At 38.8% G+C, this 16,716-nt stretch overlaps 1 protein-coding gene across 5 annotated transcripts in view; it reads left to right on the forward strand.

Moving 5' to 3' along the window:
• Positions 1 to 16,716, forward strand: part of MAGI2 (membrane associated guanylate kinase, WW and PDZ domain containing 2) — a 1,116,223-nt gene that overhangs the window by 838,075 nt on the left and 261,432 nt on the right. For 3 of the 5 annotated variants that reach the window (XM_032484131.1, XM_032484132.1, XM_014559732.2), the window contains exons 8-9: positions 8,440 to 8,561; positions 10,488 to 10,670. In XM_032484131.1, the coding sequence (XP_032340022.1) occupies positions 8,440 to 8,561; positions 10,488 to 10,670 (305 nt within the window). Of the gene's footprint in view, positions 1 to 8,439; positions 8,562 to 8,909; positions 9,039 to 10,487; positions 10,671 to 16,716 lie in introns of all 5 variants that reach the window. The other 2 variants (XM_032484133.1, XM_032484135.1) reach the window with 1 other exon arrangement.

Here is a 16,716-nt window from a genome sequence, read left to right on the forward strand (position 1 = left end):
GGGAAGAAATCTTTCAAGAGGCAGGATTCAGTTAGTCTATTAAAAAAAAAAAATTCTCTGAGCAAAATAGATTCAATGCTTCCATTTATCCAAAGCTCATATTTTAAACTAAAGTATATTTAAAACATTAATCTTTAAACTAGTACTTTTAAAATTTAGCTTTTCAAAGCACTGTAAGGCATACATCATATTTTGTAAAGTCTATTGTATAGTTCTCTTTGTTTCTATTTTATCTCCCCTACTAGACTGCGTTTCTTTTTTGTTTCTTTTTTTAACTTTTTTTATTGAGTTATAGTCATTTTACAATGTTGTGTCGAATCTAGACTGCATTTCTTATTGATCTTTGCTCCTTCCTGCACCCATACCACAGTGCCTAGCAAAGCCTGCTTGATGAATCATAATAGCATTTGTTGAGTACTTATATCCAGGCACTGGTCTGAAGTGATTTATCCATCTTAAGTGATGATTCAATTCATTTAATACGCACAATAACTTTATGAGGTGGTATTATTTTCATCCCAGCTTTACAGATGAAAAATTCTGAAGTACAGAGTGGGTAAATGATGTGCCCAAGGTCACACGCTAGGATGTGGGGGGCATGGATGTGAATGCCAGCAATGTGACTGCAGTGACCAAGCCCTTAATATGGTGTCCTGCCTTCCATCACAAGAGTTGGCCCCAGAAGATCCCTGTAGCATCATTATCGTCTCTATAGTTTCCAAAGCAAGAGGAAGTTTTTATAACATTTACCTGACCTGGATAGTAGAGAAAAATGTATGGCATCTCGTCAAGGCTTGTATTAAAATGAATAACAATATAGGCAGGGAGGGAGCAGTGTATGTGTTTGGCTGCCAGTGCGGCTGCAGTTTAGGGACTCAGATGTGAGGAGGCAACATGCACTTTTCTGACCATCCGGAAGTGTGGGAGTCAGAATTGGGGTCAAAGAAAACCTATGGAATTCCAAGCAACCAGGAAATTCATGCTCTGGTTTCATTCAGAAATTACTCTCTTTAAAAAAAAAAAAATGCTCCAAGTAAAACAGATTTGGGGAAGCCCCCAAAGAAGTGAGTTTGCATAGAATGGGTGACACACTGAGCTGCAGTCCCAAACCCCAAGCCAACCTTCCCACACCCGTCGCTGAGTGGCTGCCTGCAGATGCTCCCATGTGTTGTTGCGCACGTGCGTTTCCGTATTAGCACATTCCTGTTGTAACACAAGACAGCAAATCCAAATCTTTCATCTTCAAAGTGGGCTGACTTTTTCACTCTCATGAGAAAGTCTTGAAAGAATCTGTTTTGAAGAATTCCTCAGATCATTACGCAAATGCAGATTAGTTATATCATATAAGCTGGCCGTAAGCTTCACTAAAGTTCTGTCACAACATATATTTTATGGGAGAGTTAAATTGTAAAACAGCGAGATCTATGACCTTTCAGGCATGCCTGCCTCCACCCACGCATTTATTCAATAAATATTTATTGAGCACTGGCTACCTCAAAACCTCAGGGTAATTAGTGTGGCCACCTTGATCACCTTGGAAATATTTCACTTGTGGTACAATCTCCACTTGAAAGTTGCTTTCTTCCCTTTCTCCAGTGACCCAAAGGTCCATTTCTAAACTGTCAACTGAAGTCTGGATGGTGTGATAGTGGCCAGTAGGTACAGAAAGGTGTCATTCATGACTGTGTGCCTCTCTCCAAAACCACAGAAGCAGTGGACCTGTCGTGGGTGTCCTGATGGGCTCAGGACACAGGGCTTTCCTCCTGTTTCTTCCGTCCCCTCCCCACAGTGAAGGAGGTGGCAGTCTAACAGGACTCTGACGTGAGACTACCTTTGGCAGCATGTCATCCAGTCAGCTGCAGATAGTTCATTCCCTCTGTGCGTGTCTGAAACTTCTGTTGGTACAAGTCCTCTCTTCTGGAGAAAAAGAGCATTTCCTAGTACTCCCCAAGGCCTCATAGAGAAAAAGAGATTTCCTGTGGAATAAGGGAAGAAACTCCTTATTCAACTACTTTTTCACACCTTCTCAGCTTCTAACTCTGGGGATTGCAACCCCAGCAGCACAGGACAGCTACCTGGGAGCTTTCTTAAAAAATGTCACTGCCTGTACCCTTTTCAGAGATTGTGGCTCAGTTGACTTAGGGGAGGCCCTGAGTCTTCTCTGTTTTTATTTTTGTTTGGTTTTTAAGCTCCTTGGGTTCATCCAGAACTACAAAGTCCTGATACATAGGAACTTATCCTGAGTTTCCATTGCATAACGAAAGGTGGAGGGGGTGGGAGGTAAGCTGCAAATAAGTGAGAAGAGAGAAGGAGATGGAATCTCTTCCTCCAGTACCCCGAACCCCTTGCCAACCCCACATGGAAGCATCTCCTGTCAGTAGTTTTTCCCTTTTTTGAAAAGAGAAAGTGAGGTTGTTGGGCTTTATCCACTTCAGAGTATGTCTCTTACCCTCTTAGATCTTAACACCTACAAATTCTATTACTAAAATATGATAATAGACTAAAGAATGAGAACTCTTGACAGCTTCCCAGGTTCCTGTTCTGTACTGGACAGATGCACTCGCTCGTAATTCTCTCACGGAGACTAAACAGTGAGGAGGAGGAGGAGGATGACCTTTGTCACTCACATCTGTTTACACATTGTGAGGCCCCCAAATCCTCGCTGAAAGGACTAGAAACTATTCATTTTAGAAGCACAAAGAAGACAAATCTTCCCTCTTCAGCTGCAATCATATTTCTCTGTGATTGGTCTTTTAAATCTTGGGAGCATTTTAAATTTTAAATGAATGACTTCATTTGTGACAATGTAATTTTTCGGTAGCAAAAATTAGCTCAGGACACTAAAGCCTTGGCCACCTTCCACTGTTTGTGGGGTACAAGACAAACCAGATGAGTTCATTGGTATTTTCATTCTCTGTGAAATCTAGAAACTCACTTTGATGGTGAATGGAATCTTTTCAACATTGTTCCCATAAAGCAAGTGACTACACACTGAATTTTCTAAGGTGGTAATTACATGCAGGCGGCAAGTTAGAAGAGCCTAATTGTACAGTAAACCTACCCCAGAAAGTTCTTGTAGTGAATTTTCTAAGAATGAAGTTATGCTTATGATGAACAGTGACCTAGAAAAATAGAAATCGAACAGATCGGAAATGAAGAAAGCTGAAACTTTGGTACACCTCAGAGCTGTTGCTCAAAACTACTAACATATATTCGCAAACAAAAGTTTTAAAACAGACTCACCATTTAGTCATTTAACAACAACAACAAATTATTGTCTCTCACTGTGTCCAGTGCTTAGTGTATAAAGTTGAATAACACATGGCCCCTGTACACAGGTGTACACAATCTGGAAAAGCACACAAACATAAAAATAAATCATTGAGACACAGTAGGACAAGGTCACTATAGCCTGTTAAATTCATTACTGTGGCGTACCGTTTAGGGTGCTGTGTACTACGTCACAGAAACCTCTTTATCCAAGACCTGGGAAGAATGATCCCACGACACTCAGTAACAGGAATACTATGTCCCTCAGAACAACTGTCTTGGGCAAATCTTAAATACTCTGAAGAATATACCTGGCTTCTCTTTCCTGTTGAATTAGCAGCTTGAAAGCTCAAAGCTAATTTGCAACATAACTCTAGTAAACAAGTAAGACCCTATATTATTAATTTTGTCGATTGATCTTCCACCTAGCCTCAACGAACTTCACCCTGATTTTGTTTACTTTTCATTGTTGTTATTGTTCTTTAAAAGGGCCTCAAATCCTCTTAATGGGGAGGCAGAGTGTCAGAAAATAAATAACTAAACTGTGATGACAGAAGTCTGTTGAAAGTTTCATGAGAGCCGAGGGGAGGAGCATAGCAGACTGAGGATGCCACTGGGTGAGGTTGGAGGAGTCACAGGACACTTGGGAAAAGCGTTGTAATAGTGATGACAACAATAGCAGCAGCACTTATAAATAATAGTAACAGAGAAAAACTGTACCTCGAAGAATAAAGAACAGCTATACCATACAATTGTGGGGCCCTCCCTGTGTATCTGTACTTCGCAAACATTATTTCTCTTATCTTCACAGCAACTCCAAGAAGTAGATATCAATGCCCCCATTTTACAGGTGAGGATATTGATGCTTAGGGAGTTTAGTAATTTACCAGAGATGCCACTTCAAACCCAGGCTGTCCTGCTTGAGGTGCTACAGCAATGATGCTCTGAGTGTCACAGGAGAAGAGGAGAGGATTGGTAGGGTGCTGCTGGTTCGAGTAGCTCCGAGTACATTCAAAGCAAAAGGTGCCTGTGGTGATGCAGGCAAAGGTGAAGGTGCAGAGATGAGTAAGGGCATTGTCAGAAACAGTATTTCTTTAAGTAAGGGGAAGAGTTCAAAGGAGTTTAGTAAGGGAAAATGGAGAAGGGGAGGAGAGACTTTAGATCGGCCCCTTCTGAAGCAGAGCGGCACTGCCAGAGTTTACAAGGTGAGGAGACTCGGCAAGCGCCATGCCGTAGTTCACCATGCACCACGGATCATGGTGACTTCTTGGTGCTCGAGAGCATTACAATAGCATTTACTTCCAATGGAACGTCATCTTCCACAAGACAGATTTACTTTGAACCCCCTACCAGTGGGTTCCAGTACAAAAGAGCATTGTGCTAAGCACCTCCTTTCTAAATAGCACCCTAGCCTATACCTCAGGCAACATTAGAGAAAGGTCATAGTGCTTTTAAAGCCCGTCCCCATAAAGCCTTCCCTGTGGACTCAAAATAACGGCAGTAGGGGTGATGATAAGATGTTGATGGTGTTGGCCATGATGGTAACAGCTGCTGCTAGTTACTGAGCATGTCTATGCTTGAAACGCTGGGCCAGTTATTCGTCATTTCATTGAATCCTCACAGCCACCCGAGGGGGAAGGCAGCATTATGCCCATCTTACAGATGAAGACACTAAGGTTCAGGTTTAAAAGCTTGTGCAAGGTCACACAGCTAATCAAGTGGCAGAGCCAGGTTTTGAATCCAGGACCGACAGACTCCAGAGCCTGTGGGTCAGGCAGCCACTCGACCCTGGCTCTCATGAGGAAGTAATTAGATATAGCAGTCGTCTTAGCATGGTTCTGACTACCACTTTTTTGCCTCACCAGGAATTATCTGATTTATATTAATAGAAAATTACTTGTTGAGATTTTTGCTTCTTTTACCTCCTTTCTTTTCTTATGTGAATTTATAGACCTCAAATGAGAGGATTCTGTGTGTGTGTGCACATGCATATTAAATATGTGTGCACTTGCCAGTGTGAAACCACACGTTGAAAAGAGAAGGTATGTGGATGGATTTTAGGGACAGATGGTCAAATCCCAGCCATTCTGCTTACTAGGTATATGACTTAGAGCAATCAGTGGACCTCTTATGTGTCAGTCTCATCACCTTTAAAATGAGGATAATTAGAATTCAAGACTGGGGCCATGAGCACACGAAAACTACTAGAAATAATCAAAGAATTCAGCAAGGTAGCAGGTTACAAGATTAACGTTCAAAAATCAGCTGCATTTCTTTACACTAACGATGAATCAACAGAAAAATAAAGTGAAGGAACAATCCCCTTTAAAATAGCACCCAAAGTAATAAAATGCCTAGGAAGCAATATAACCAAGGAGGTTAAAGACTTATACATGGAAAACTATAAAACACTGATGAAGGAAATTAAAGAAGACTTAAAAAAATGGAAAGATATCCCATGCTCCTGGATTGGAAGAATCAATATTGTTAAAATGGTCATACTGCCCAAGGCAATCTACAGACTTAATGCAATCCCTATCAAATTACCCAGGACATACGTCACAGAACTAGAACAAATCATAATACAATTTATATGGAACCATCAAAGACCTAGAATTGCCAAAGCATTACTGAAGAGAAAGAAACAGGCTGGAGGAATAACTCTCCCAGACTTCAGACAATACTATAGAGCTACAGTCATCAAGACAGCATGGTACTGGTACAAAAACAGACATATGGACCAATGGAACAGAATAGAGAGCCCAGAAATGAACCCACAAACTTTTGGTCAACTCATCTTCGACAAAGGAGGCAAGAATATACAATGGAATGAAGACAGTCTCTTCAGCCAATGGTGTTGGGAAAACTGGACAGCAGCATGTAAAGCAATGAAGCTAGAACACTCCCTTACACCATACACAAAAATAAACTCAAAAGGGATCAAAGACTGAAACATAAGACAAGATACAACAAACCTCCTAGAAGAAAATATAGGAAAAACATTATCTCACATGCATCTCAAAAATGTTCTCCTAGAACAATCTACCCAAGCAATAGAAATAAAAGCAAGAATAAACAAATGGAACCTAATGAAAATTACAAGCTTCTGCATAGCAAAGGAAACCATAAGTAAAACAAAACGACAACCTACAGAATGGGAGAAAATTTTTGCAAATGAAACCGACAAAGGCTTGATCTCCAGAATATATAAGCAGCTCACACGATTTAATAAGAAAAAAACAAACAACCCAATCCAAAAGTGGGCAGAAGACCTAAACAAGCAATTCTCCAAGGAAGACATACAAATGATCAATAGGCACATGAAAAAATGCTCAATATCACTAATTATCAGAGAAATGCAAATCAAAACTACAATGAGGTATCACCTCACACCAGTCAGAATGGCCATCATTCAAAAGTCCACAAATGACAAATGCTGGAGAGGCTGTGGAGGAAAGGCAACCCTCCTACACTGCTGGTGGGAATGCAGTTTGGTGCTGCCACTGTGGGAAACAGTATGGAGATTCCTCAAAAGACTAGAAATAGACTTACCATATGACCCAGGAATCCCACTCCTGGGCATATATCCAGAAGGAACCCTACTGCAAAATGACACCTGCACCCCAATGTTCATAGCAGCACTATTTACAATAGCCAAGACATGGAAACAGCCTAAATGTCCATCGACAGATGACTGGATAAAGAAGCTGTGGTATATTTATACAATTGAATACTATTCAGCCATAAAAACCGACAACATAACGCCATTTGCAGAAACATGAATGTTCCTGGAGAATGTCATTCTAAGTGAAGTAAGCCCGAAAGAGAAAGAAAAATACCATATGAGATCACTCATATGTGGAATCTAAAAAACAAAAAACAAAAAACGTAAATAGAAAACAGAAACAGACTCATAGACATAGAATACAAACTTGTGGTTGCCAGGGGTACAGGGGATGGGAAAGGACTAGGATTTCAAAATGCAGAATAGATAAACAAGATTGTACTGAGCAGCACAGGGAAATATATACAGAATCTTGTGGTGGCTCACAGTGAAACAGAATGTGACAAAGAATGTATATATGTTCATACATAACTGAAAAATTGTGCTCTACACTGGAATTTGACACAACATTGTAAAATAACTATAACTCAATAAAGAAATGTTTATATATATATATAAAAAAAGAAGACTGTGGCCATGAGACTTCACAGGAAATTTACATATAGTACCTGACACAGAGTGACGTACTCAGTAATTGTTCATGCCTCTTCTAGCACCTCTCACCTTTCATGCTGTCCTACCATAATCCTTTTTTTGTTTGTACAAAGAACCAAAGTCAGCGTAAATGCCATCCCTCTGGTGGGACATGTATACGTAGAAGAGCTTCACTGCTGCTAGGCAGTGTTGTTGGTTCCCACTCTCTCCATGGACAAGGAACTCTAAATTTTATGTATGAATGCATCATACTATAAGGATCCTATAAGGAATTTTTAAACTCTAAGCCCTTAGTTTAGTGGATCCACACTTGCTTAAAGCTACTCTGTGTCTGATATCTAGAAGCTTATTATCTCACTATGCAGAGTGTAAATACTTTTGATTGCTCTCCGGATCAGTCATCCTACAGGTATTCCACAACTTCCATAAATATCCTTGAGAGCCTTTCCTCCCATATCCCAGCCCTTTAATCCAGGTTTGGTTCTAAAACGTGTGGACTTCTGTTGCTGTAAGTGTAAGGCAATCAGTGAATTTACCTTTCACTTAGCTTGTTGGATGTAGGGACTTTACAAAGCTTAGATGATACTTTTTCTTTCAGCACCATTTAGTATAAATTTCATTTGTTGACCACTTATTTTAATGCACCAAACTCGTCTCAAACTAACACAGTAGACCAGAAAGTAAGTGCACATTCTGGTTCTTCTGGCTGAATCATGCATGATTTAAATACAATACTGTATGATAGAGCCATTGAGAACTTTGCTCTTGTCACAGAATTGTGTGTTGTACTTGGGCCAGCCCCAGCAGAAGCCTGACTCCGTGCCTGGTGGGGCATTCAACTATAATCATGTTAGGTGTCCCTTAATCACCTGCTTTCTGTAGAGCTATACATATGTTCTCTTTAATGATTTTGCCCCACTGTTATCCTAATTTGAAATTTTATTTTTCAGCCACATAAATAGAAGAACACAGTTTGAAAACCCTGTCCTGGAAGCAAAAAGGAAGCTACAGCAGCATAACATGCCCCACACAGAACTTGGAACAAAGCCCCTGCAGGCCCCAGGTTTCCGAGGTTGGTACCTGTCAATGAGCAATGGCTCAAAGGGAAAGACTGTCTATCAAACTGCCTGTTCTTCCAAATATGCCTTTAATTTGGATGGTTTCATGTAATTGATTTGTTTTTCCTAAACCCCTGGGATTAGTTTTAGCTGGGTGTTTGCTCTGTCTCTGAACTCATGCATTTAGCAAGCATAAATGAAGTTAACACCTGGGCAGTGCCTTATAGGAATGCACAGCACGCTGCCAGGTAGAGAAGAATGGGTGTTGACAGTGGTCATGTAAACTGCAGAGATTCGTAGACTCATAAATTTGAACCCAGAAGACCAAGCACAAGAATGAGGCTTGTTCTCCTTTGTGACAGTAGACAGCTCGTCATCGACAGTACCTAGGCCCACACCCGCCCGCCCCCGCGCTGCCCAGGAGAGGTCGCGCAGCGTGAGTGACTTGTCCCACTATGGGCGCCACCTCGTCAGGAGGCCCTGGCACATCGGTATGTCCCGGGCTGCTTGCTGCACCTGACTCCGCCCTGGAGCCACTCGGGGGATGAGATGCTGCACACACTTCTCACGTTGTCGTGGTCTCTTACTCACTCGGGAAACACGGAGGAGGCTCTCGCAGTCGGGGAGACCCAGATATGCCTGCTGATTTCACATGTATCACTACAGCACAGGACGGATGAATGTAAAGGTCTCACATTGAACTTCTTTCCACGTTGCACATGTTACTTTCATAAGGAAATGTAGATGACAAGATTGTGTGCTTTTCCATTTATCTGTTAAGGAAGCTCTCTCTGTTTTTCATAAAGATGTGTGTGATATGTAATAGGTGAAGTAAAATTCCAAAATAATGACTCATTGCTTGATAGTTTGTCCATTACATATCATCCAAAATGTAACAGCAGCAAAACAGCATACTTAACTAAGTCACCATGTACAGTGTGGCTGTTAGAAATATCAAATCGTATCATCCAAACTAGAACAACGAAAAAAAATGTATAAAATACTTGACTGTGGTAACATTTTCAAGCAGATATTAATTCTGATTCCTAATATGACTTATTTTTAAGGCATTTAATATACTTAGGAATATGCTTATTACCAATCACAGCTGGAAAAGCATATTATGTAACAAATGAGAGGATTAGGGTTAAACATATATGAGGGGATTCAAGTACTGTTCAGATTATTTAGGTATATGGTTTGAATATGTCAACATATTGTTACAAAAAGTGTTGCCTTTACATTCATAATGTCTAGAGATATTGGCTTGCCTCTTACTCACATTTTAGAGTATACTAACCTCTATCGGGTCACTAGAAATTGGTTTATCTGCTTATCTCTATAGCATCTTATAATATAAGCAAAAGCTAACTGAGTCCCACATCCAGGCACTCTTTTGAAACGATTGAGACATTCGAAGAGGTGTTACCATGCCACTGTTCCTATTCTTTACAAAACAAAATAGTCCGTTTCGGTTTTCTACTCCTGTCCCTTCAAGATTTTGTGTGGGACCAGCCAGTCATGCATACCTCCTACCTGGACTCTTTCAGAACAAGAGGAGCATGTCCAGATGCATCTGGATGATTTTATGCTCCTCTGTCTGAAGGCTGTGACAGCCTGTTGATTTAGTTCCTTTTAAGCACAAGGTGATTTTAGTGAATGGAAATGTTGACCTGACAAAAAAAAAAAAAAAAAGAAAAAAGAAAAGAAAAAACCTCCCTCCAAACCAAGCAGCCCTTTCACCTTTTCCTGGATGCTTGGGACTGCTCTGTGTTTGTAGGAAGTGCCCAGAGGTTTGCTCCTGCAGCCACACCTGCTTACATTTACTCTAAGAAAACCCCCCATTTACCCGGGGATTGCTGCTCAGTGGCGGCCTTTCCCCATACAAGAACTTGCCATAACCCTGCTTTTTCTTTTTTGACTTGTATCGGCCAATCTAGAAAAACCACTGTTCACCCGGGATGCATCCCAGTTGAAGGGAACATTCCTCAGCACCACACTAAAAAAGAGCAACATGGGGTTTGGATTTACCATCATCGGTGGAGATGAACCTGACGAGTTTCTGCAGGTGAAAAGTGTGATTCCCGAAGGGCCTGCTGCACAGGATGGGAAAATGGAAACAGGTAAATTCCTTAACACTTCAGAAAATTGCTTTGCAACATTTTTTTCTAAACCAAATATGAGGAGCATCTTTCTGTGTTTTTAATTTGAAAGTCAAAGGTCACTTCACTTTAGGAAAACCACAGATTATGTTTCCCTTAAATTTGATAATATCAAATTGAAATATTTTGGAAACAGCTTTAAATATCATTTTTGTCTCATTTTTCTGACTGCCCCTTCTGTTTGCTGGATTCAATGGATCCTTGAGATTGACACTTCTCTAATTTATTTCTAGAGTTCCTTCTTAGGAGTGTGATTAACATTTCATACTTTTCTAGCTTATGTTCAGCTACTGATATTTTAAAAATCTGTATTAATCTTGTAATATTCTCATGCTGAATTGCCCAGGTTAGTTATTTAAATATGCATGCTCATCTGACAGAAAAATTTTAATGGTATTCATTTTTATATATCCCCATACAATGTTTCAATATATAATTTTTTTCTTAGCTAGTCCATATGAATTAATTTTCATAATGTAGTTACTTGGGTGTCTATCAGGTTATAATCAAAATTTATTTAACATGGAAATACAGAGGCAAATTATTAAAGACAAGAAACTACAAAATATGAAAAATGCATAGGTAGAGAAAAAAGTAATGAACTAAGCCTGATTTTGCTGACTGATTTTAAATTCTCCTACCTGACCCATGACCTTGGAATAGTCCCACAATTTATAAATACTACTTTCTTTGTCTGGAAAAAGGTAAGAAATCAGATTTGATCTTGTATATTTAAAGTACTGATTCAATAATTCTCAAGTATTGTTTTTGAAATGCTTGGAAAATTGCAAAGAGCAATGACTGTATATAATTACGATTTCATACTTTTCTCAACTTTGGTATACTTTATGATATTAACTTACTATAAGTCAATGGGTCCTAGTAGATATAGAAATTAGAGAATTACTTTTGAGGAAAAATTTTGCCATTTGTGTGCTCCATGTATTTATGAATTGTGATTGAGTGGATTTTAAAGTAATTTGTGTACGAAGAAACAACATAAACTTGAGATCTTTAGCTGACATTTTTAGTATTAAAAGTTAGTTTATTGAATGGTTCCTGTAGAAGTAACTTTTTTAAAGGTCACCTAATGAGTATATTTGTCACTGCCACTAACTAATGAATAATAATATATTTTTTAACATTTTTTATTGAATTATAGTCATTTTACAATGTTGTGTCAAATTCCAGTGTAGAGCACAATTTTTCAGTTATACATGAACATATATATATTCATTGTCACATTATCTCGCTGTGAGCCACCACAAGATCCTGTATATATTTTCCTGTGCTACACAGTACAATCTTGTTTATCTATTCTACATTTTGAAATCCCAGTCTGTGCCTTCCACCCCCCTGCCCCCTTGGCAACCACAAGTTTGTATTCGATGTCTATGAGTCTGTTTCTGTTTTCTATTTACGTTTTTTGTTTTTTGTTTTTAGATTCCACATATGAGTGATCTCATATGGTATTTTTCTTTCTCTTTCGGGCTTACTTCACTTAGAATGACATTCTCCAGGAACATTCATGTTTCTGCAAATGGCGTTATGTTGTCGGTTTTTATGGCTGAATAGTATTCCATTGGATAAATATACCACAGCTTCTTTATCCAGTCATCTGTCGATGGACATTTAGGCTGTTTCCATGTCTTGGCTATTGTAAATAGTGCTGCTATGAACATTGGGGTGCAGGTGTCATTTTGCAGTAGGGTTCCTTCTGGATATATGCCCAGGAGTGGGATTCCTGGGTCATATGGTAAGTCTATTTCTAGTCTTTTGAGGAATCTCCATACTGTTTCCCACAGTGGCAGCACCAAACTGCATTCCCACCAGCAGTGTAGGAGGGTTGCCTTTCCTCCACAGCCTCTCCAGCATTTGTCATTTGTGGACTTTTGAATGATGGCCATTCTGACTGGTGTGAGGTGATACCTCATTGTAGTTTTGATTTGCATTTCTCTGATAATTAGTGATATTGAGCATTTTTTCATGTGCCTATTGATCATTTGTATGTCTTCCTTGGAGAATTGCTTGTTTAGGTCTTCTGCCCACTTTTGGATTGGGTTGTTTGTTTTTTTCTTATTAAATCGTGTGAGCTGCTTATATATTCTGGAGATCAAGCCTTTGTCGGTTTCATTTGCAAAAATTTTCTCCCATTCTGTAGGTTGTCGTTTTGTTTTACTTATGGTTTCCTTTGCTATGCAGAAGCTTGTAATTTTCATTAGGTTCCATTTGTTTATTCTTGCTTTTATTTCTATTGCTTGGGTAGATTGTTCTAGGAGAACATTTTTGAGATGCATGTGAGATAATGTTTTTCCTATATTTTCTTCTAGGAGGTTTGTTGTATCTTGTCTTATGTTTCAGTCTTTGATCCCTTTTGAGTTTATTTTTGTGTATGGTGTAAGGGAGTGTTCTAGCTTCATTGCTTTACATGCTGCTGTCCCAGTTTTCCCAACACCATTGGCTGAAGAGACTGTCTTCATTCCATTGTATATTCTTGCCTCCTTTGTCGAAGATGAGTTGACCAAAAGTTTGTGGGTTCATTTCTGGGCTCTCTATTCTGTTCCATTGGTCCATATGTCTGTTTTTGTACCAGTACCATGCTGTCTTGATGACTGTAGCTCTATAGTATTGTCTGAAGTCTGGGAGAGTTATTCTTCCAGCCTGTTTCTTTCTCTTCAGTAATGCTTTTGCAATTCTAGGTCTTTTGTGGTTCCATATAAATTGTATTATGATTTGTTCTAGTTCTGTGACGTATGTCCTGGGTAATTTGATAGGGATTGCATTAAGTCTGTAGATTGCCTTGGGCAGTATGACCATTTTAACAATATTGATTCTTCCAATAATATATTTATTAGAGGTAACATTTCCTTAAAAGTTGAGTAAAGGTTCAAAACTAACCACATATTTCAAATGCTACTGTTGTAAAAATCACGAGTACATAATTTTCTGCAAGAGTAGTTAGAGAGTGTCTAACTCTGCTGTCCATCTGGTAAGATTTTACTAAGCAGCCACACCTTCATGTTGCCAAAAAAATCACAGAGAAACATCAAAGCACTCAATTAAAAATCATCTTATTGCCTACAATTAGAATAAGAGGAAATTAAGGACTTTAATACCATAGAGGGAAAAGGATCCCAATGCTTTTGAACTTCATGGAAATATTTAACAAACCCATTTTTTCATAATAAAGAACCCGATTATTTTTTTCTCAGATAAAACCCACTATTCCCTGTTTCAAAACTAGAAAAGACTTCTTTCAGTAAAAAGACATAAAAGACAAAATAAAAGTTTTGCACAATAAAGCTTTTCCCTTGTCACTCATTTTCCTAGTTTGCCACACCCACACAGTGTAAGCATACTCAACAGCAAGGCAAAGCTTATATTTAGAATTTAGCAGATTTTCTTCATTTAAGATAATCACAGAACAGGTCCTAATAGAAAGAGAAGAATCTCGGATTTCATTCTATTCACTGCCTACTATTTATTCTTCTGTTTATTCATTCAACAAACACTTGTTAAGCTCCTCCCTCTCACAGTCACTGCTGTCCCCAGGACTGCAATGATGGATAGGATAAGAACCAGGCTCTTGAGGAGTTTACATCTAAGAGAAGATACGGGTATAAATAAACAAGTGAGTGTAGCACAGTATGAATAGGATGAGTCTGTAATAACAATGATGTTGGCACAAAGTCAGGAGAGTCAGGGGAGTGCACAACAGAATTTTTTTTTTAAGTGTGTTTCTAACTTATAACTTTATCAGACTTTTATAGGGATGATAATTTCTCTCATCAGAAAAGAATTTCATAAAACATTGGAATGTATAGCTTATTAAATATTTTGAAATATTTGTGTTTATTTTAATTATGAGATGATTTAAAGTAAAATGTAAACACATTTCTGTAGCATTCCACAAGTTGTAATAGAGGGAATGGTTTCTCAGTTCAGTTCAGCACATATTTAGTGCATATCCATATGTGCCAGTCATCCTGATAATTATTTGGGATGCAAAAATGAGACAAATGCTTCTATCCTCAAGAAGTTTACAGTATAGAAATAATGAGTGGCATGTTAGTGAATATTTATAACAAAGCAAATAAAAATATGTACCAAGTCCATAAATAGTACAGAGGAAAGAGGGGGGTAATTCTATTGGGAAGAACTTAGGGAAGGCCTCATTGAAGATGATGTCTGACAGTTTTGAATGTGAGTAGGAATTTGCAAGGTGGACAAGTGAGGAAAGATATGGGAAGAAGAAACAGCATATACAAAGGCACAGTGGTGGGGAATACCTGGGGGAAGATTTATATGCCATCCCAGTGTTGGTTAATACTTCACCTTCAGTGAGTGTTTATGTGTGAAGTATCGAGTAAAACGATAATCATGTAACTGGCAAAGATGAACGATGTAGACTTGTAGCAAACTTCAAAGAACAGTAGGTAGGCATGTATCCTCAAACAGAAAACACGTAAATGCATGAAAACCTATAAACAAAACCTTTCTCATATAAATTTTCAACCAATTAGATATAGAGGTTTACTCTATGACTGATGTTTTCTTTATGTGTGTATCCCTGGAACCTTAAACAGAGCCAAGCAAACAGTAGTTGCTCAGGAAGTGCTTGTTGGCTGGTTAGCTGAATGGCTGGCTGACTGGCTGGCTGGCTGGCTGGATGGATGGAAATTAAAAAGTGAAATTCGAATTGGCTGAATTCTACTTTTGCAATATAGCTTAGTTGATGCTAATCAGACCAATAATTTACCATTAAAGCGAAAACACATCAACTTCCCAGTTTCTGAATGAAATTAAAAACACAAGTACATGTTAGGGGCAAAATTCATTTCCTTTTTTGCAATGATTTCATCTATAAATGGAACTCAAGGGTTAACAAAAATAATAGACACTACAGATAGAAACAATACATCGTTGGTATTTAAAAGGCCAGCAATCTCATTTGACACTGAAATAAGCATGAAAACAACTTTTTTTTTTAGCTCTAGATTATCTGAGATTTACGCAAAGAGATGTCAGTAGTTTGTTTGGACGCAAAGAAAAATCCATGCTAATAAAGTTGACCTCGTGTGGGTGAGAATCCTTTCTTTCTCAGTCAGCACTGACTTGTCGTAGGAAGCGATAGGGAAACAGGAGAAAATGAGTACCCTGTGCCCCCAGCTGCTCTTTGACAGCAAATTGAGCCAAACCCCATTGGTCCTCTAATGTTCCAGAAGAAATTTTCTTAGAAGAAATTGCCCTAGTACCCAGAACCATCTGACTTCTGATTATTAAGGATTCTACACATCCCAGCAATCATTTGTAAGCACATGAGATCCTGAAGACGTCCTTTAAACTATTTTAAAAATCAAGGTTGATGTAACAAGGCTTATACAGAAACTGCAGAGACTGAAAAATATTTATCTAACATCCTTCAGTTAAAAAGCTTTCCTCATTACATGATATTTCATGTTTTCTCCCCAGGCTAATTTTTGAATCAAGGCTTGTGGTTTGCAACAAATATAAGAGGGAGGAACGTTGACCCATCCATGAGGTTCTCCGGCAGCTGGGTTGAATTGCGAGGTCACTCACAACCCATTAGTTTTTATTTGCCCTCTTCTGATATTTATCCATTTCATTATTAAAATGGCAAGAAACTGTCTGGGAGACCACCGTCCTGACATTCTCTAGCTCCTGTCATTTCTCCAGTGAGCAGATCAGTGTTGCTACTTTTACTGGTTGCTACCTCTTTATTTGCTTTTCTGAAAGAGACATAAGATTAACTTTGTCAGAATCACTTGAGTTTTTTTTAAAGATGCAGATTCCTGTGCCCCTATGCCTACTGATTCCAAGTTTTTGGAAGTGGTGTTGGGAATGTGCATTTTAAAAATGGTCAAAGCAATACACATATGGTAAAAAAAAAAATCAAAATATTTATTATGCATAAAAATCTCTCCTGCCCTGCCCCTGTTGTCTTTACTGAACAGTTTTAGAAATGATGTGCATTTACTTCCCTTTA

Source organism: Camelus ferus, chromosome 7 (assembly GCF_009834535.1).
Source record: "Camelus ferus isolate YT-003-E chromosome 7, BCGSAC_Cfer_1.0, whole genome shotgun sequence".
NCBI lineage: Eukaryota > Metazoa > Chordata > Mammalia > Artiodactyla > Camelidae > Camelus > Camelus ferus.